The 23,382-nt window shown below is 36.2% G+C and overlaps 1 protein-coding gene across 1 annotated transcript in view; it reads right to left on the bottom strand.

Annotated features, from left to right (window-relative positions):
* Positions 1-23,382, bottom strand: part of znf512b (zinc finger protein 512B) — a 99,377-nt gene that overhangs the window by 13,927 nt on the left and 62,068 nt on the right. Inside the window, exons 6-9 of the mRNA XM_028811644.2 lie at positions 22,366-22,437; positions 8,472-8,600; positions 1,943-2,067; positions 1,378-1,470 (exon numbers count right to left, since the gene is read on the bottom strand). Of these exons, the coding sequence (XP_028667477.1) occupies positions 1,378-1,470; positions 1,943-2,067; positions 8,472-8,600; positions 22,366-22,437 (419 nt within the window). The remainder of the gene's footprint in view (positions 1-1,377; positions 1,471-1,942; positions 2,068-8,471; positions 8,601-22,365; positions 22,438-23,382) is intronic.

Below are 23,382 nucleotides of genomic sequence, written 5' to 3'. Positions count from 1 at the left end.
GCAGGACACACACCAAGCACACACTAGGGCCAATTTAGAATCGCCAATCCACCTAACCTGCATGTCTTTGGACTGTGGGAGGAAACCGGAGCGCCCGGAGGAAACCCACGCAGACACGGGGAGAACATGCAAACTCCACGCAGGGAGGACCCGGGAAGCGAACCCGGGTCCCCAGGTCTCCCAACTGCGAGGCAGCAGCGCTACCCACTGCGCCACCGTGCCGCCCTAGAAGATCACATTTGGTCAAAAAAAAAAAATGGAAAAGGTCCTACCTAAATGTAGAAAAACTATGAGAAAACTGTGACTAATGTAAAATTTATTTTTCTAAAGGCAATTTTTCACATGTGTGTGATATGACTATTTTATTTAGTCATTAAATTCAGAGTAATGTTCAAAAGAAGTGCAAGACCTAAAGCTCTAAACTTCTTAGTAAAAAATAAAGGGTTCCAGTTCAGGTAGTTATAGACTTAAACAGGCTGGTGAATTCATTTTTTACATTCTATTTTTTAAATGTGCACTCAGCTGTATATGTGCTTAATGTTACTCTCCATATAAAAACGTCTCAATAAAATGTCACTGTGGCTAATGTTTTTGTGCATAAATGGGAAGAAATCTGCAAACAACAAGAGTCGCAAATAGAAAGGAGAATTAACTAACTTGAAACAGGTGCACACCCAAGTAATCATACAGCAATGTAAATAAACAGACTATCAACAGGATGCATTTAATGTTCAGTGAGCAACAGTCGGAAGAAAGGTCCTTGCCTGACTTTAATGGGCTCTAAAATAGAGTTTCAAAGTTTGCACAGAATGAGGAATGCTTGTACAATATTTAGTGTTTATAAAGACTTTGGATCCTCTTGTTTAAAATTATATCTTAGGCTAGACATCATACTATATGTGTTTTGTCACTCTGCAAAAACATACTGTAGCCCAATGTACAAAGTTTGCAGAATATAGCATTTGAATGAAATTATGTTAATGAAAACATGTCAATGTAATCTTAAGCTCCAACAGATGGTTCGACTTAACATGTTAATATACACTTTACTCAAACTTGAGCCAAAAGCTTTTTGTGAATGCATTTGATGTCTGGTAAAAAATACTAAGACAGTCGTCTTTTGGTGGTTATTGTTATGGTGTGTGTTACAATACCATGCATCTTAAATAAAGATTTAGAAACACATAATATTCTGTTGATCTATGTGAATTTGTATTATTAAGAATCTCACCTCTTTGCATATTATACACAGATGCTACTTTAAACTACTATAATAATTATTATGGTTTAAATGGAAGATGCCTACAAAATATGTCTTTTAAGAGTACACCAGCTTTAGCTGTAAAAGCATAACAACTCTATATTCCGTCAATTTACCTTGTTAATATGCTCTGCCATTGTATGGTAGTTCAGTCCTGCTTTGGACTTAAACTGCTTTGAACAGTGTTCACACTTGAGGGCATCCTGTAGCTAAAAAAATGGGGTTGATAAGATACATATCTAAACAAAGATAAAATATATTTATAAGATAAAAAAAAGAAAATACTTTCATTAAATTCTATTCTTTGGGAAACAACAAATAGAATAGTTTACCATCATATTAATTTCTTTTACATATACACAAAAATATGTATAACTTAAGCTTGGCTTAAGTATTCTTGCTTGCAGTAAATAACATGTGGAGGGACATTCTCCCTCATTATGGTTTCTGGTGGAAAAGCAGCATTAGGCCATAGTATGATTTTTATTTATATATTGTAAATTGCCATTAAGGGAAATCCTAGAATAATCTCTGTAAAATTTAAGTGGTCACTCAGGATGACAATGAAAGCTGATACAATGATATAACTATTCTAAAACAATGTATTTTGTGTTTTTCTTTTGAAAATAAAAAGAGTTTATTAAACCCTGACAAGTTAATAGCAAAAACGTGTTTTCATACTTTCTGGCAGATTTCCATGTGTTTTTTGAGACCGGGAACAGTCTTTCTTGTAACAAGTGTGCAGGTGGGACAGAGGATTTCACCTTTCTCTGAGATTATGTGCTGCCACTGTTCTTCTTGGCTTCCTGAAAAGATATGAAAATGCAAACAGCAACTTAGGTATGAGAAACTTTTGTAGAGTAACAGCCAACAGGAAACCTATCTGAAGACAAAATAGCAACTTCAATTGCATAATGTCATTTTCTCACTTGTAGGATCATTATTTTTAGAAAAAAAATGCAATACTTCAATTGCATAATGTCATTTTCTCACTTGTAGGATCATTATTTTTAGAAAAAAAATGCAATTTACAATATATATGACCTGATGTTATGTCTGCTGTAAAAGAAAGCAACCTTTGAAAAATGGAGGTGAACTAGATAAAATGTCAAAAATACAAGCACAAAGACAGTAACCTGGAATCTATATTATCTATTGTGAAGCTTGACTGCAAGTCAAAAATCAAAGTCGAAGGCAAAAAGGCCTTCACTGCTGATGCCATGTCTGGCACTCACCCACCTGGAGAGAAAGGACTCCTTCGTCAGATAACTCTTCTGGATTTTAGCTCTACCTTTAACACCATCATCACCAAAACACTGGTGAACAAAATGTCCCTACTTGGATCAAACTCAGTACTCTGCAACTTTCTTTTTTGGTTTTCTAAACGTACAGGCCCCAGTCACTCAGAATCCACGGCATTACATCTTCTACCATCATTTTCAACAACAGCACCCCCCCAGGGATGTGTTTTGAGCTCCCTACTGTATACTCTGATGACCTATTACTACATATCTCACTATCCGAACAATCAGAGTGATCTGCAGATGACACAGCGGTGGCAGGACTTGTCACTCATAACAATGAGTCAGCATACAGGATGTTAAGTGGCTATACTGGAGGCTTAATGTAAGGACAACAATTGGAGACCTGGTGTAAGGACAACAATCTTAGCATCAATGTCAAGAAAACTAAGGAAATGACTGTGGACTTTCAGCGGACTGGCCCTCTCCTTACTTTTCCCCTTTACATCAACAGAGGAAAGGTTGAAATGGTCACCTATTTCAAAAACCTGGGTGTACATATTGCAAATGACCTCTCTTGGAGCTACAATACAGCCTGTCTGGTAAAGAAAGCCCACCAAAGCCATTAATTCTTGAGGAGGCTGAAATGGGCTGGACTGTGCCCCTCTATTCTGAACTCCTTTTACAAGAGTGTGGTAGGGAGCATCCTTGCCTGTCTTACAGTGTGGTACTGCAGCCGCTTGACTGCAGACAGGACAGCACTACAACAGGTGGTTAAGTCCGTAAAGCGGATCATCGGCAGCCACCTACCCAGTATCAAGGTCATTTACACCAGCAGGTGCAAAAGTAAAGCATCCTCCATTATGGAAGATGTCACTCATCCTGCACATAGACTGATTGTCCCCTCCCATCGGGCAGATGATTGAGCAGCTTATAGGCTAGCACTACCAGGTTGAGCAACAGCTTCTTCTTAAATGCTTGGATGCTGTTAGACTAATGAATACAACATCACTAAATCTGATTGTACTCTCTGTGTGATTTATACTACACTTTGCACATTATTTCAGTAGTCTCATGTACTAAACTATTGCTACTACCTTTTTTATTTGCTGCTAATTACAGGGCATACGGCAATAATATTTATTTTAGCTATAATTCTCTTACTGTATTTATGTTATTTTGTTCTATTTATCTTTATCTGTGATACTTTATCATAAAGTCTATGGGGCTAAGAGGCTACTTTTTATTATGTGTGTTTTTCATGGGGTTATCATGGGCACTGTTTAGTTACCAGGACCCAAGTACCGAATATAATTTCTGCACATGGATGTTGGAATGACAATAAAAGATCCTTAATCAGAAGCCTGCTGTTGGACCAGGTTAACAAGAGTACCTATGATCTTTGCAGTTCAAAATCAATGGCCCTACTTTAAGTGCTACAGTTTAGAAATATGACACATAGTGAGTCATCTAATTGTTTCCACCCAGTTTTCAGCAAAATTCATTCATGGTTGTCTCCAGACATTTATATTGAACGTTTGGCTTCAGTGAGACTTATGTGTCAGTGGAAAAATCTAAATTGATTCTCACATGTTAATTTTACAATTTAAAGTGGAAATGTTTTTGCATTGTGTAAAACTCCTGGATGCTACATCCCAGCAAAGACAGATCATTTGAGAACAAGCAGTTTTGGGATATCTGACCTGAATACTAAGACCTATGTACAATGATAACTTTACCTATCTTCTTCTGAGAAGTTGCCTCATGGTCCAGTATTTAGAATTTTTGCAGTCTGCTCCATTTATTCATGGGACCAGACCCACTGATTTGCAAATTTTTTGCATTAATAGTTTTTGAGATACAGAATTTATTTAAATATTCATGTACTCTCAAGAGGCACACACTCACGTACTTAAAGAAAAGTATAACGGAAGAACTGAGATTGTCTGCCCTACCAGAGCATAAGCTTGACGATGAAGAGAAAGAAATGAACACAAACACACATTCACCTAGATCTATTAAAGTCAACCTAGACACTTTGTACCAATCTGTCTATGACACTTGTTTACTTCACTTGACCCAATGTGTTTAGTTTCAAATTTTTAATTATTATTCTGATTCAACTTCATATTCATTTTACTATACTTATATTTGTGCGCATAATAAACATTATTTAAGTTAATAGACTTGATTCTACATTACTTTACAGTACATTTGATTGTACTGTATTGTAAAATCTTCTATTGAGCAATTTCCTGTAGTATGACTGAAGTGTAATTTAAATGGAAGTATCGTATCCATACTGTATCCTTCCAAATACACATATTAAATGTTTTAATTACACAATAATCTGAAAACTTTTGTTTCATCATTCATTCTACCTAACAGGTCACTTTATTAGGTAAATATTCTCAAGTCACAAAGTCTCTTTACAGCTTCTCTCTTTCCCTTCCTGTGTATCTATATACATCTAAATGTTTTGGACCAACATTAGTGACTTTTCCCTTTTATAATATATTATGTAAATATTTAATTACACTGAAGTAAAAATGTTGAATGCACCATCTTTGAAATTTTGCTGAATTAAGTTAGAACAACTTAGTATCATCAAATCCTAAACTTTAAATATAAGCTGGAGAAACACACATCACAGATCTTACTTTGCCATAATTTATTCAACAAAAGATAAGCCAAAATGCAGCACCATGTGTGAGAGAGAAAACTCTGCACTATAATTTGCAAGTATCTCTGACCTCTAACTTGCCTGATTTTAGTCTCTAAAGCAGGCATGTCAAACTCACTACCATTGGTGGGCCGCTTCGACTGCCATACGTGCGTCAGTGGGTCGTACTGTAACAAATACTATTATACTAAGTTACTGTAGCTTTCTTTCCAATACTGAAAACTTTAAAAAATGTAACACTTAAAGTTTAAAGAAAAGCAATTTATTTCCATGCAGTCTCCATACAACAGTGTAGAATTAGAGTCTTAACCTTTTAGCTAGGTCCTTATTATTTTACTAGGCTCACCCGCCTTTTAATGCGACCGACCGACTTTTATCCTCAATTTGTGTGCGCTCCATGTGTACATCAGGCATGTAAGTGTAGGGAATGAGAACATCAAAGTGCCCATTCATAACATCTCCCAAAAAGCTACGTTTTTTTTATCCCCTCGAGTGCCTGTCCAAACTTGGAGTATAGGACTCCATAATAATATACTTGAAACTCATTGGGGAACAACTCTCCCGCTGCCATTAGCTCAGGAATGGTACCATAAGTTTGAGACTTTGACATTTCAGTGAGATACTGAAGCTCATTTGTATAAGAGATTCCTGACGGCATCATTGTAAATGGCTGAAACCTTGACCAATTACTTAAAACATGTCGTAAAATGTCAGCCCGAATCTGTACTGCTAAAGACGGAGTTTCATGCACTAAATAAGCTATAGATGAGAATAAGCAAGCACCATCTCCCCTGATATTTACTACGCGGTGAGGCATTTGTACTCTATCAACATTAATTATTTCCAGAGACAAAATTCTGTCTATTTTTCCAGCGCATTGCGCACAAAAGCAAGGGAACGATGGGAGCACCAGAACTCTGCTCACATCACGTCGCTTCGTATCGCAAGCCACAAGTAGTACGTCTGTGATAAGCGGAATACGGCTACGCTTTACACTCACGGGACGGAAGGACAATCCCGACCGCTTTTATATAGTGTCTTGATGATTGATATTCATTATATTATATTCACTGCTTATATAGAAGCCTTACAGTGTGAGATTTATTTCTTTTGTCCCGACACTTGGCATCTCTTGTTAGTAACCAGTTCGTCAATATCAGGTTTGAAGTCTTGTGCAGCTGCAACTTATATGAGGGATGAAAGGTGCTCGATTGTAAGTCTTGAGCGATGTGGGGTTTTGGTAGCTTTCATTAACAAAAACAATTGCTCACAAAGGTAAGTGCTTCCGAACATTGACAGTACTCTCGATGCCAACTTATGGATCTGCACATACGAGGGTGGCAGGTAAGCATACAAGCCTGGCACACCAACTTCGTTGTATTTTGCCTTCAGAATTGAATCTGACTGCACTTCAATCAATTCCATTTGGATATTCTCAGGCGCATTCTCAACGTTGTAAGAGAACAGCGCAATGCCCTTTGTGTGAACTGAAATCACGAAAATGCTCACTGAATTCATTGCTCAGTAATTTAAGTTGGAAAACCAATCCTCCAAAAATCAAATTTTACTTTACTAAGTTTACTTCAAAGTTTATATTGTAAAATAAGCCGATATGCAAAAAGCCACCTGACCTACAATAATTTTACAAACTCAAAATCACAAAAATATGTTAATAAACAACTCACCAACTTCTCGCGTCCACTTCAGATCTTCAGTTGTAGTCTGCACTAACTGTTCATTACAATACTAGCACAAAATTACATGAAACTAGAGCAAAAAAACGTGAAAATATGCGGGCTATTACTATTCGTGATGGTCAGTTCTGCCCAGTGGCCAGTCTCAGCAGCCCAGTCAGTAGTGTAGCCTTAGCAGGGGCGGCTCTAGGCTTGTGGCGGCCCTGGGCAGAGAAAGAATCAGTGGCCCCTTCGCCTGGCAATGTCAATACGGTATCTTATGCACGGCGGATGGCCACATCCGTTGCGGACACTGCATAGCCGCCTCGTGCTCATGACATGCTTCTATATACGCATGTCCATAACTTGAAAACCACGTGGCGGCCCATGATATTCTCATTACGGCAAAACATTATAATACTACATATAGCTTACTGCTCCGACTCTAGCGACATTTGTAAATACAGCGTACTAATTAACAAGAAACAGAATGTTTTTCAGCCACATTGCCGTCAGCTGTGTCGTTATTTTCTCTTTCTGTTTTATATTCAATATATATTGGCGTGGTGGCCCCTGGGATTTGGCGGCACTGTGCAGGTGCACAGTTTGCACATGCCTAAGGCCACCCCTGCTGCAGCCTAGCACTTCAGTTGTGACGCTGCGGCTCATTAACTTTGGTCAAGGCTCGTGGCTATACTAGCAGATGACGTTTCCGGTACCGTAATGCCATGGGAAAACGCGCTTTTGTCAGAAGGCAGAAGTAAGAAAAGTCAATAAGTAACACCGAAGATGCAGAATGATTCAATCACAAACGATAGTAATCATTTTGTACAAGTTCAGTGCTAACTAGGATCTGTCATGCGGGCCGCACAGATTTCTGTTGCGGGCCGCGTGATTGACATGCCTGATCTAAAGCCTGATAGTAAAAAATAAAAACATATCAAATAAACACATGCTGAAAAATGAAAAAAGTGTAGAGGCTATGCAAGAGCTGTGCCAAGGGTATACAACTAACTCTTACACGGTTTGGCCTTTTCACAACTAACTCTTACACTGTGTGGCCTTTTTATTAAATAAAACCTTCTAATGACATTGCTTGATCAGACATTGACATCATCCTACTATATGTTCACACAATTCTGGTTCCTGTATTCACACAATTATGTTTAAACAGGAACCCAAGAAAAGTTCAAGAATGCTTCAGTATTAATCCCTGGCAGCATCTACTAAGCTTTGAGATAGGAGAAACAGATGATCTCATTGTAAAAAAAGGACACAATAATTAAAGTTTGCAGACACATGAATTGTTGTTACCAGTTCCTGCAGTTTATTTTGTTAAGTATGCAAACTTCATTTGTCGTAAGAGTGAATGTTTGTGAGCCAATCTAAAAAGAAAAAGATCTGACTGGACCCATTGCCATTTTATTTTTGGTTCCTCTCTATTATTATTAAGTAAAGCTGGAGGACAAGGAAATTTTTTTTTTTTTTTTTTTTTAACTTTGAGTATCTCTTCATAAATTAAAATGATACATGTACTGAAGGGCAAAACTGTCACTTAATGCAGACGTTTTCTTACAATAAAATAAATACACCACAGGAAGTGGACTATGCACCTGGAGAGTAGACTACAGACTCTTTTTTAAAGCTGGAGCTTGCTGACTTCTTTCTAGGCTTCCCCCTGCAAGTATTTCCTCCTGGTTGTTTTCCTCTCCCAGGTTTTTTCTCCTCAGATTTTGGGAGTCCTGAAAAAAGTCAAGAAATGCTGTATTAAATTAATCATGAAGAAAAAAATACTGATTATAAAAAAATGCACCACGTTTCTTAAACGGCCACAAAATATATTGAAGTTTATATAGCCCACGGAGTTCAACATGTTGCAATAATAACTAATTAATCTATTTAAAAACAAACAATGTGTATTGGAGCAATAAAGGGATAAAATAAACACTACATTTAATTTTCAGTAAAACTAATCCCAACATATCGTTATCATTTATTTAATATATCTAAAAAAACATAATTTATATTGTGCAAATAAATGGATTTAATACTTAAAAGTATAGTGTGCATTCAGTCACTTTTTTCACAATTTTATGTTGCAGCCTTATGCTAAAATTGTTTAAAATGAATTTTTTCTCATATCAAGCAACACTTAATACCCCAAAACGATAAAGCAAAACATGATTTAAAACATTTTTTGCAATTTTTTTATTAAATACTAATATCACATTGACACAAATATTCAGGCCCTTCACTCAGTTCTTTGTTGAAGGACTTTTGGCAGCGATTCCAGCCTGGGCTCTTCTTGGGTATGACACAACAAGCTTTGGATTTAGGGTTTCTGCCATTCTTCTTTGCAGGTCCTCTTAAGCTCTCACGGATAGGGATCATTGATGAACACCATTTTTAAGTCTTTCCAGAGATGTCTGATTGGATTCAAGTTGTTGATTAGCGTCATTGTCCAGGCTGAGATCCAGAGCTATCTGGAATTGTTTTTCATTGAGGACATCTCTGTATATTGTTCCATTCAGCTTTCCCTCGACCCTGACTAGTCTCCCAGCCCCCGCTGCTGAAAAACACCCTCATAAGATTATGCTGCCACCATTATGTTTAACCATTTGAATAGTACTGCACAGGTAATGAGTGGTGCCTGGGTTCTTCTAGACATGATGCTTAGAGGCAAAACAGTTCAATCTTAGTTTAATCAGACCAAAAGTATCTTGTTTCTCACTGTATGGATGTCTTTTAGGTGCCTTTTTGCAAATTCCAAACAGCTTCCATGTGTCTTTTAATGAGAGAGGCTTCTGCATGGCCGTTCTGCCATAAAGCCCAAATCAGTGGAGTGTTGCACTTATGTTTGTCCCTATGGATGTTTCTCCCATTTCCACACAGGTTCTCTGGAGCTCAGCTATAGTGACAATCAGTTTCTTGGTAACCTCTCTTAACAAGGCCCTTCAGCCACTCCATCTAAGCTCTGCAGACAAACTCTTCAACATCATGGGTTGTTTTTTGCTTAACTGTGAAAACTTCTATAGAGAGGTATGTGCCTTTCCTAATCACGTGCAATCATCTGAATTAACCATAGGTGGACTTCAAACAAGATGCAGAAACATCTCAACAATGATCAACAGAATGGAATGCATCGGAAGAAAATGTTAGGTGTTAAAGCAAAAGGTCTTGATATTTAACTTTTTTTTTTTTTTTAAATAAAGTTGCAAAAATTTTTTAAATCTTGTTTTCACTTTGTCATTCTGAGGTAATGAACGTTGCTTAATGAGGGAAAACATGAATTAAAACAATTTTAGTACAAGGCTGCAACAAAACAAGATGTGAAGAAAATGACAGGGTCAGAATACTTTCTGAATGCAATGTATATTTGTATTTTCAATAAAACTAACCAAAATATCCTTATAGCTATAATTGATATATGTTTGGTCCCCTGGTGTTAGGGATGTGCACAAAATACTAGTCAACATTCAAAACAGGATGGAAAATATTTCACAATACGTAAAAGCAAACTGAAAATATGCTAGAAACAAGAACATGAATTGTAAATAAAAGATTAAAGGCTCTGCTCTAAAAGTGGTGATTTGTAAAAAAATGTTTTGAACACAAGATTTCTCCTCCTCTAAGCAATGTGCAGAAAAACCATGAAGAGAAGATCACCTCTGTCTCTTGCCATTTCTCCATGATGAAGACAACTCTGTCTTGGCAGCTTTAATGTGACAGGCAAGCTGCCCATTTTAATACTCCTGCCTATGGATGCAAGATGTACTGCTACTTAAGACTGTAATAGTATTTTATTTTTCATATTATTTTCAGCATATTGCTTATAATACATAACTAACTACATGTGTAGCTAGTTGCCCTGCTTGTCTAAGGTTATAGAAGGCAAAGGGGGAGGAGCTTTGTATTTTGACTACTTCTGTGGCACCCTCCTATTCAAAAATTATGGATGGAATAAATACTACATGGATTCAGGTTTGGGAGCACTTCTAAAAGGATCGAAGCCTCTGCAGAATTCTTTGCTGACAGGTAAGGGCTACCATCTCCAAAAATCTAGACTTTAAAGAAGATGTGGCTTGCTACCAAGACATACACCTAAGAGTACCTTCTTGAAAATGTGTTCTTGGTTCTTACCAAGATTATATAGAGAGGATGTGATTTATAGCAGATTGCATTCCCTTCACTGCTGTCTAGAAACCTGGTGTGCAAACAAAAGTATAGCATTTGTGAACAATTGGGATGATTTTTGGGAAAGGCCTGGATTTTTCAGAAGAGATGGTCTTCATCCTAACTGGAGGGGATCTTATGTATTATCCCAAAATATGGCAGCAAAACTGCCTGGTTGACTGATTAGAGCACCATCCAGGCCACAGTCATGTGATCTTAAATCACAGGCTGTTGCTTATCCCACCTGTTACTTTCCTGAACCTGTTACCCATAATCCTTGTCTTGGGGCATCCAGTAAATTTAGTCTTGATACAAACCTTAAATTAATTGATAACCAAAAAATAAGGTGTATAATTAGACCAAGGGATAAAACCAGACCCTCCACCAGGGGCATCTGTAATAGAAATTTACTACAAATTAAAACAAAAAGTATATCACCAATTCAGAAAGAAGCATACAGTTTTAAATGCTGCTTATTGAACATTTGCTCTCTTGGCACTAAAGCTGTTTTGGTAAATGATATTATATTAAGTCTGCGGTGGGTTGGCACCCTGCCCAGGATTGTTTCCTGCCTTGTGCCCTGTGTTGGCTGGGATTGGCTCCAGCAGACCCCTGTGACCCTGTGTTCGGATTCAGCGGGTTGGAAAATGGATGGATGGATGGATGGATATTATATTAAGTACAAAATCTGATCTGTGTCTTCTCACCGAAACCTGGCTTAGTAAATGTGACACTGTACCCCTAGCTGAGGCGTCACCAGATGGCTACTCGTTCCTTCATAAGTCTAGAGATTCAGGTCGAGGTGGGGGCCTTGGAATAATTCATTGTAACAAAATGCAAATCACTTCTAAAAATTTAGGCAACTTTACATCCTTTGAAGCATTCATTATAAATATTAAAACAGATTCCAACACAATTATAGTGCTAGTCTATAGACCACCAGGGCCGTATTCATTGTTCATGTCTGAATTTAGCAACCTTTTGTCTGACTTGGCTATAAATTATGATCACGTAGTACTGATGGGGGATTTTAATGTACACATTGATGTGGAAACTGACACTTTTAGCAAATGTTTTACTTATTTGTTAAATTCAGTAGGATTTTGTCAGAATGTCAAAGGTCCAACTCATAATCATAACCACACATTAGATTTAATTATAACTTACAAAGTTGAAATTCAAAATTTAATTATTACTCCATTAAATGAAGTTATTTCCGATCACTACTTAATTACATTTGATTTAGTCCTGCCCTTGCCAACATACTCCCAGATTAAAACAATGACAGTGCGACATCTAGATTGTAATTCTGCTTCAAAATGTATAGATACTTTGAGTAAGTCGAGTGTAATTGTGGAAAACCATTTAGATCAGTTAACATCAAATGTAAACGTGGAAAACAATTTAGATCAGCTAACATCACATTATAATGTGACCTTGAGAGATGCTCTGGACACAGTCTTAAGTTTAATTTCTAAAACGAAGCCCACTACTTGTTCCCTAGATCCAGTGCCAACAAAACTAGTAAAAAGTGCAATGGATGTTCTTGCAGCGCCTATCCTAAACATTATCAATAGTTCATTATTGCATGGCACAGTACCTGATACACTAAAAGTGTCCGTCATTAAACCATTACTTAAAAAGTCAGACCTTGACCCACACATACTTAATAATTATAGGCCTATTTCAAATTTACCCTTTCTCTCTAAAATACTAGAAAAAGTAGTCGCCAGTCAGCTTCAGACACACCTTACGCATTACAATTTATTTGAGAAATTCCAGTCTGGTTTTCGCACTGGTCATAGTACAGAAACGGCACTAACACGGGTTGTAAATGACATTCTGATATACTCTGATGAAGGAAACTCCACTGTAATTATGTTGTTGGACTTAAGTGCAGCATTTGACACCATCGACCATTCTATTTTACAGCACAGGCTAGAAAATGATGTTGGGCTTACAGGCACCGTTCTCGCTTGGTTTAGTTCTTACTTATCAAATCGATTCCAATATGTACAGAAATGTGCTGACAGTACTCCATCATTATACACAGAAGTGAGATATGGTGTCCCGCAGGGCTCAGTACTGGGACCTTTACTGTTTTCACTGTACATGCTTCCACTGGGATCTCTCATTAGGAAACATAATGTTAATTTTCACTCGTATGCAGATGACACCCAGTTATACCTTTCATTTAAATCAAATGAAGTTTCTCCAATGTTGTCTTTAATTAGTTGTGTTAGCGAATTAAAGGAGTGTATGAATGAGAACTACTTGTCTTTAAATACAGATAAAACAGAGATGTTAATTGTTGGGAGGGAATGATGCTGATCACAACAATATTTTGTCATCATTTAACTCAGTTGGAATCCCAGTCAATTTTACTGAATCAGCCCGCAATCTAGGAGTTATCTTTGACTCTAGCATGTCATTTAAAGCGCATATTACAAAGTTGTCCAAAACATGTTTCTTCCATCTTAAAAATGTTAGGAAATTAAGGCGCTTTTTAAATAAACAGGATTCTGAGAAACTAATTCATGCATTTATCTCTAGTAGGATTGACTACTGCAATGCGGTGTTCACTGGATGTTCAAACTGTTCTTTATACAGCCTCCAGTTAATCCAAAATGCAGCTGCAAGAATTATTACAAGAACAAGAAAATACGAACACATAACTCCAGTTCTTAAATCCTTATACTGGCTCCCGGTTAAGTTTAGGGCAGATTTCAAAATCCTTCTTTTAACATATAAAGCATTAAATGGTCGAGGTCCGGCTTACTTGTCTGAACTTATCATGAGTTACAAACCTGAGCGCACATTAAGATCTCAAGATGCCGGTCTGCTTATGATTCCAAGGATTAATAAAATAACAGTGGGAGGTCGACCTTTTAGTTACAGGGCCCCTAAACTGTGGAATGGTCTGCCTGCTACTATAAGAGATGCCCCTTCGGTCTCAGCTTTTAAATCACGGCTGAAGACTCACTACTTCAGTTTAGCATATCCTGACTAGAGCTGCTGATTAACTGTACAGACTGCATCTCTGTTGTTAGTCATTAGCACTTAAACATAAGTAACATGACAGTTATAATTGTATACTAACCCTCACTTATTCTGTTTTTGTTCTCGGTACTTAAATGTGGCACTTGGTGCCATGGCCCACCTGCCAAGTTGTTTTGCCTGCCTAAGGAAAAGTCATCCCAGATGGAGGATCGCAGGAATCGTGGGAAAGAGGGGTCCTTTCATCGGATTGGCTGGCCCAACACTGTTTCAGCCGTGGAATGGCCAAATGGGGGAGGCAGCTTGAAGGATGAGGTCTCTAGGACTCTACACAAATCCAAATCTTATTATGGGATATATCATCTACTGTTAAATTCTGCTCTGTACTTCTAAAAATTTATATTTTTTATTTCTTACTATATTGAGAAATTGTTCTGTTCTGTGTACTGCATTGTATTGTATTGACCCCCTTCTTTTGACACCCACTTCACGCCCAACCTACCTGGAAAGGGGTCTCTCTTTGAACTGCCTTTCCCAAGGTTTCTTCCATTTTTTCCCTACAAGGTTTTTTTGGGAGTTTTTCCTTGTCTTCTTAGAGAGTCAAGGCTGGGGGGCTGTCAAGAGTCTGTTAAAGCCCAATGTCATATGATCAAGAGCCTGTTAAAGCCCATTGCGGCACTTCCTGTGTGATTTTGGGCTATACAAAAATAAACTGTATTGTATTGTAAACTGTCTATGATACACTGATCCTTACCTTACTGTGGAACAGATTGGTCCTGTAACTTACCAGCTTGCTTTGCTGGCTCATTTGCAAATTCACCCCTCCTTTCATGTTTTTCATCTAATTCTAGTAAATATGCTGAGGCTCTGAGCATGAATATGAAATATAGAGGATTCCTAACTGTAGAAAAAGAGGTTTTAGAGTGGACAAACCTGTACATTGGATGGGTTATGGTTGGAGGAATACACATTACATCATATCATATATTGCTGATTTGATTATACCTTATTGTCCACGCAGATCACTGTGATTATCTGATCAGCACTTGTTGGTGGTTCCACAGATATGTCTAAAAACAAATGGTGATTGTGCTTTTTTTGTGTAGCACCCGACTTACGGAACACATTATACACATTAGTATTTTTATTAACAGGATTTGTTAATATGTTCTTTTATGTGTGTGTGTGTATATATTTTACTTGTGTTGTTTTATTTTATTGTTGTTTCTTAACTTATAGACTCCTGTACAGCACTTTGGTCAACCTTGGTTCTTTTAAAATAAGCTTTATAAATAATACTTGCTTACTTACATGTCAGGTTTGTGAGATTTTTAAAACTCTTTTAAGAATATGCAAGAACACCAAGTTCTATGTTATAAAATGCATGTTGTTACAAACAATTTTATATTTTGTCGACAAGAGAAACAGGGCAACTAATCACCACTGTAAGTACAGGTGTTCATCCCAAACACCTTCTACTTTTAATTTGCCTCCTGCCTTTATTAAATAAGCTGTTATTTCCCATTTCCAGAAATTTATAACAACATGGGTTTGATAAATGTTTAAGGTAATATAACAAATTGTTGTGTGTGTGACATTAATAATTACTCTTTTAAGCTGTTTCTCTTTCATTAACATAGAGGTAAGTGTTATACTGAAGTAGCTACTTTCCTTCAGTATTCAGTGTCATTTGCACCTGTATCTGTACTGTTCATTACTAACTCTTAGTATCTGGATACAATTAAAGGACTACGCTCTATAATGAAAGATGAATTAAAAAGCATATGGCAAAAGAAAGATGCCATTTAAAAATATAGTCTAAAATGCTAATTTTAAAATTTTGTTTACAAATAAATATACAGTACTATCACATATTTCTGAATGCACAATATGTGAAAAAAGACTGATTAAATAATTCCATCATTTAGAAGTAATACTGAACAATTTATTTGTGAAACAGGTTGGAATGAAGAAATTCCTCAGTCACATTGGTACCCCAGGACTGAACTTGGGAAACCCTGGTCAGTGTATTAAGGCAGATTTACTGAAATCAGTGCCAGTATGAGGACAAAGGTCTGCTAAAAGGGAAAGAATTGATCAGGAAAAAACAACTTAATTTTTTTCTTAGGATGAAAATCATTTTATTACTCATTTCTACACTCATATGTACTGTTAAATCAAAGAAAAAATCTACCAAACCCCCAATTCAATGTTAAATACTGTGATCAATGTTTGATACAACCTGTTGAGTACTCCATTATCGTAAGTTTTATACATGATTGATGATTACTTCATCATGAATATATTTTGCATGGCTCCCACAGTATTTCACTGTCTCTAATACTAGCCAAAATGTATGACTTAACCCTAAGCCCTTTAATTAGCAAGCAATAATTTAAGCAATTAATTCATTAGCTTCAGAATTTGCAACATTTCTCAAAGTACATCTATAATAAATGACATACTGGTGCAGTTAAATCATTTCAGCTATTTAATGGTTTTGAGATTGTTAAAACTCATACACAATATAGGGCTAGAAGGGCCACAGTAGATCTTGGTTGTGTTGAATGCAAAGGTATGAACTAGTGCTATAGAGGGTTCCACGTCATAGTAGGGTACACTTACACATACACACCCACAGTGGGCCAATCCAAACGGCTTACAAACCCACAGAGGGCCAATCCAAACAGCTTATTAACCTAACATGCACATTTTGAGGATGTAGGAGAAAATCCCACGCACAGAGACAGACCTTAGATATTCCACATAGATAACCACCAAGGTGGGATTTGAACCCTGGATAATGACTTTGTGAGGCAGCACCACTAACAACATAAAAATAAACTCAAAATTCTCTATCTAGACATTCTACAGATACAATTTAACTTTAGCATTAGCAGTGCAGTATCAGGTACAATAAAAATATCGGGGTAGCAAATTTACTGTGTATGCTTTTTCATACAAGAGACTTTATAGCATCTCAGAATTTTAATTAAACTAATTTTTATTACTTAGCAGATGCCTTTATCAAAGGTGACTTACAACCTTACAGAAATGAAATTGGTACAATTATTTTTGTTTTTCCAGTTGGAGCACAGGCATTTCAACGATGTGTTCATGTTCATACGGTGACAGTAGTGGGATTAGTACCCACAGGTCTCAGGGTTTGAAGTCCAAAGACAACCACTACTGCACACTTCCTGCCTTTTGCTTGGAAGTCTAAAATTCTTAGCATTTATAATAAAACTAAATTGCTATAACAAAATGGTATTAATCAAAAAATCCTTATTCTATATAGAATTTTTCAAAAAAACTCAATTATCATTATGTACAATTTACAGTTTTCTTCATTAAAGTGTACATTTGACTGCTTTGTTCATTAAAGTTTATAGACTTAATTTTTTACTTGTTTGAAACATCTCTTTTATAATAACATAATAAAAGTAGTTATGCCTGTTTAATGCAACAGAATTTCAGAAAAAGACTGGTTGTCGTATTTCTGGTCGCCCTGCCCCAGGGATAATAAGACATAGCTAAATAATCCACTTAAATCATCTGTAATTACAATACAACTCAAAAGGCTAACATACAGCTACACTATCAATATTTATATTTAATGAATTTTCATCTAAAATATAGGGCCTGATGTATAAACGGTGCGTACGCACAAAAATGTTGTGTATAACTGTTTCCATGCTTATTTTGAGATGCATAAAAACTAAACTTGGTGTAAAGCCACGCACATTTTCACGGCTGCCTTAAACCATGCATATGTTTTTGCAAACTGGTGGCACCCAGCATCAGATCAGTGCTGTTTCTGTGTTGTTTCCCTTTCTGTTTTAAATTCACATCTATGACACGGGCTGTGTCAAATACACCAATATTAATAACATGTCGTTTACAAATTTAATGCACTTTATTGTAATCATTCTGTAACAACATAATGGTATACAGAATGGTCAAACTATTCCAAATACCATAGCTGCTGAACAGCAAGTTGTGTCGATAGCGCATAGGATTATCGGGGTATAACTTTGAGTCCTGGAGGACATTAATAGCACATGCTGCCTCAGGAAAGCCACCAGCATCTCCATGGATTACACTCACCCCATGCTGCAGTCAATCTGAACTTCTCCCATCCGGCAAATGCTTCAGCACCTTTCCTGCATGGATCCTGAGGCTTAGAAACAGTCTCATCCCAAAAGCTACAAATGCACTCAATAGTCCATTAAGTGCTCTGGGTAGAACTGTTTGTACTTATAATTACATTTACCTCACTGTAAACTTGCACTACAACTGTAATATTGCACAACTTGAGACACTTTATGAACAACTGTAATATTGCACAACTTGAGACACTTTATGAATAATTTGCACTATCTGCACTATATGTACATGTATTAAAGTTTAATACGGTATATTTTTTTTATCGTAGTATTCTTATTATTATTTTATAGGCAAGTAAGTTTATCGAGGAGCTGCATATTGAATCTCATTGTACCATACAATGACAATAAAGGAATTCAATTCAATGCAATTGAGTGTGCATTTACAGTAAGATTATGATTGTCTTCTAAGTCAATTTAGATTTAGAAGAGATATCCTCTTGGAGCTGTGTGCTGTTAGAATACCAGAACATATACTTGATGTAATTTTTATGATGCAGTAGCAATGAGATGGCGCCCCGTCCAGGAATTGTTCCTGCCTTGCTGGGACTGGCATGACTCTGAATGAATGGAATATTTAAATATGTATAACAAAGATATTTCGTTGTTCCTTAAAAGTTTTGAAGAATCGCATGACTCTGAATGAATGGAATATTTAAATATGTATAACAAAGATATTTCGTTGTTCCTTAAAAGTTTTGAAGAATCGCTGTTCTAAGCTTACAGCTGGTTTTACATTTATTACAGATGCTGATGGTGTGGTGATTGGTCACGTTGAGAAAGAAAATGGGAAGGAAAGGAATTGGGGGTTGGTATGATTGACAAAGACAGTATTGCTACAATAAATTATTCCATCCAGGGTCTCACGCGTCATAGCAAACATCTTGTGGGAGGCAGGAAAAATCCCTGGATGTGGTGCCAGTTCATCGCTACTACTGCGCAACTGCATCACATGTTTAATACATGCTTTAATGCATTTCATCATGAAAATTATATCAAGGATACACCTTAGTATTCTAAAATGTTGCACTACAACTGCAATATTGCACAACCTGAGTCACTTTATGAACCATTTGCATGAATATAATGTATTCTCTGTGGCGAGCACTGCCTGCTGTTGGCTTAAGAGAAAGCTCATTTAAGAAGCACATAGCATTTAATGACTACGTCAGGAACACAAAGAATATGAAGCATTTAATGTGCTACTTTAGTTATGAAGCGATTTGAGAAATTCTAGTAAATTAAGTATTGATTTTAAGATGAAGTTTACAACATTCTACTTTAATGACAAAATAAACTGAGATTAAAGTGGAAATTTTGAGATTAAAGTTGACATTTTTACTTCAATCTCGACATTGACCTTTTTTCTTCAGTGTCCCTATTTTTTTTTCTTCTTCTCTGTGGCCCTAATATGTTTCCGTTTAACACTCAGACACTTACCTTTTCATGTTGACTGTGACACCCAACCACTTCTATTTTTATTTTGGGCACTGTGCGACTTCCTGAACTTGACATTTTGAGTGCCATTTCATCGGTTTTCTTTTGTTGCTCATACTAAGCCACCAAATTGTATTGTTTTTCCTTGCCTCCAATTCACTGAGCAGGACCTCCACTTCGCATTTGGTGAGACTCTTCTTTTTTATACATACTTTTACCATCATCATCTTTTAACAAAACACTGAAAGGAAGGGGCTATTTATATATTGATTTGCATATTCAAAAATGCCAACTTCTGGGAGGATTCGGGTTGGAGCAGTAGGCACATGAATTCACGTTGATTAGTATTTATAAAGGGGAAGTGCATGGAACTTTGCTTATGCACAGTTTTATACATCTGAATTTTTCTGTGCATATGCCATGTTTTAGTGTGAATTCTATGCACGGCGTTATACATGAGGCCCCTGGTGTGTAACTGACCATACTATGAGTCAAGTATAGGACTTTGCTGAAATAGTCTTCGACAAAGTGAATTAAATTTAAGTAAAATACAACTTGATGCCACTCAGTTGCTCCTATCAGTTCCCTCAATGACAGACATATTTTATTATATGCTTACAGCTTAGCAACAGTGTGACATACACATACATGTCTGATGTTCAGATAAATTAAAATGTGCTGGCTTTAACAGTTAAGGGGATGTGGTCCTAAAAGTCCACAATTTCTAATGTAGTTTTCAAAATACTGATATTTTCTACTACCAAATATGTATATTCTTTGTTTTGTGATTTTTAACTTTTCTGTTCACTGAGAAAGTGTTATAGACAGACAGACAGACAGATAAATAGATATATAGATAGAACTAGTGGTGATGATCTGAAGTTTGCGCAATTTTACTGCAGCTTTGGAAAGTCAAAAAGTGGTGTTGCGGGTAACTTCGCATTTACATCATTTTTAGAGGAATTAAACAAAAAAAATTTGAATATATATAATGGCTTTTCAAACAGTACTGATCTGGGTAAGCCAAACCAGGATCTACAACATATTATATCTTAAAATATTAATAAGTTTATATTGATAAGTGCAGAAATGTGCATGGAAATATTTATTCAGTTTTCACACTTGAATTGAATGCATTATCAAGTTATTAATGATGATTGTGTCTTAGTTATCCAAAGTTAAACAAATTAGGACTTCTCTAGAACTTATTTTAACTATTCCATGTGCGACTATATTATTTAAAAATTGCATTATTTCAGAAATATTCTTGAAGCTATAATAAAATATAGTGTCTTGGGGAAAGACAATATATGAAATTTGCTACAGCTGTTGATAAAACTTTTTACTGTAAAAATGATTCTTTGGAAATATGAATGTTATACCTTTGTACTAGAGCAGAATTGGAAAAATTAAGAATGAACAAAAAATTGTGATACATACTATGAACAAACTAATCTTATTTTTCTAGTAATTGCTCCCATTTGTAACAGAATTAGCACAAGGTTATCCAAAGCAATTAAGACGTTAATCTAAAATTACACCAATGTACACAGAAATTCAGAAGGGTCCTCATTATAAATGTATCAAAATATTTCCGTACTATCAGTAAATCCCAATTTTTTGTTTTAAGTTGACAATTTGTAATTAAAATATAGAAAAAAAAACTTGAATGCTTGGCAAGTACAAGATGCAGTTCACTGCCTTACTTTAACTACAAAGTGATATATCTCACTGAGCGATACAGTTAATCAAGTTTTTTTTTTTTTTGTATTTTAAAGTAACCACCTATCCATTATGGTACTGAGAATAATTATCTGAAAGAAAGCATGTGGACAGAGAAGCAAAACCATTTTCAGTTCACTGGCACATAACATTTTATCTTTAAGAGTGCAATGACTTTGATCAAGGTAGCCATGAACAACACAATGTAAAACTGAAGTGGAACAGGATTGTAATGGAAAAGGCTAAAAACAATTACTTTTATCCATATAAATTATGTAAAAGTTTCACCTGAGACCTCGTAAGTAAAGCACACTTTATTACACCAATCAGTGCAAAAAATATCTCACATTAACTAGGCAACATAATACAATAAAAACACCTTAGAGCTCATATAGCATGATATTCAGACTTGCATGGAGCAGTTTAATACTGTCATTTTAAATGTTCCTTAGTGGGGTGCCTTGTAACTAACAGAGAGGTATAATGCCATCACAATATCCATTAACAGAGTAGTTATGTCCCACTAAGCTCAGTGATACATCTATACATAAAGTTTACGAACAGACAACTATGTCAATAGTTACTCAGCAGGGCAGACACAAGGAATTAACTTTTGCAATGAAGCTATACCACTAAGAGAAATGGCTTATACTTTATGCATCTTAGATTAGTGACGTGGTGATTAGCGAGTTTTAATCTTGAGTGAGAGAGCCACATAACACTAGAATATGTCATAAAATATGTTATACTATTACAGTGCAGCTGAACATATGCAAAATATTACTGTAATCAAGCTATTTTAGTCTTCCAGAACAGCATCCAAAGAATAAAATTGAGCAGAAAGTGCTTCAAAAGCAATGCTGCCCAAATCAAATGAATAAATATTATGAAGTTGTACAGTCAACAATGCTGAATCTTTTCTAAACATCATGCCTGCCTGTTAATATACAGTAGGCATAAACAATTAATTAGTATTATTTTAACAACATATTTTCAAGAAATGAAAGATTACCTTTCAAGCCAAACGTTCCTGAAATAGAAGGCTGCTCGCCTGTGAATTTTTTTGGAGTCTTCTGTTTTCTTCCTGGCTCAAGTGAAGATTGAAATGGTCAGGTCAAGCCAACATGGAAAAATACAAAAAAAAGTTATCAATAAATATATCATAATCATTACAGTATTACATGGAAAATACTACTGGATCATGAGCTCCAGTCAATTTATAAACACCTCATTTTTGGTTTCAGATGTGGGATCTGAGAAGCTGTAAAGAAAGGCAAAATGTTGCAGTTTTAAATCTCAATGCTTCAGATTAAGTCTTAATGTTCGGAACAACCTTTCAAAGTTGCAGACATCACTATGCAATAGGGGAAAGGGATTTGTGCACTTTTATGTTGAAGAGGCAGATGGAATGCTAACTGATTTTCAAAATGTTTCCAAAATGTGTAAGTAAAAAAAAAAACTTTCCCTTTTTATGTCTAGTGATGACATGTAAACCATTAAATAACTTATATAGGCAGGCAAATATCGGGAGCCTACAGAGGATGGGATACAAGAAACAAACTATTCAGCTAACTTAGAGAGACCAGTTAGTCAAGTATGGAAGTCTTTGGGATGACAAAAAACCAGAGTGCATGAGTAAACACATGCAAGCACTGCAGAAGTTAGAAACGGTAAATAGGCAGTAAAAAGGCTAGGATTCAAAACCAGGCCATCAGAGCTGTGGCCACTGTGATGTAATGCCTCAAAATAGATAATTGCCTCTTGCCAACTGCATAGCTGAAATGTGGAAACCAATGTTATATTTTATCTTACCATCTGGATAACCCTTCAAACTGCAGAACTTTGTCAACACCATTTTTACTGCTGAAGAATTATTAAAAAAAAAAATCATTTTCTGGTTTGATGTGTGGTGGTTTTACTGGCTCTTACCTAATTGACTCTGAAAAAGATAATATAAAATAAACATACTGATAAAGCTATCTTTTCAGTTATGTGAAAGGTGTCACACACATGTGCATGGGAGGCAGCT

Source organism: Erpetoichthys calabaricus, chromosome 10, assembly GCF_900747795.2.
Source record: "Erpetoichthys calabaricus chromosome 10, fErpCal1.3, whole genome shotgun sequence".
Lineage (NCBI taxonomy): Eukaryota > Metazoa > Chordata > Cladistia > Polypteriformes > Polypteridae > Erpetoichthys > Erpetoichthys calabaricus.
This window is presented reverse-complemented; position numbering and strand designations above follow the sequence as displayed.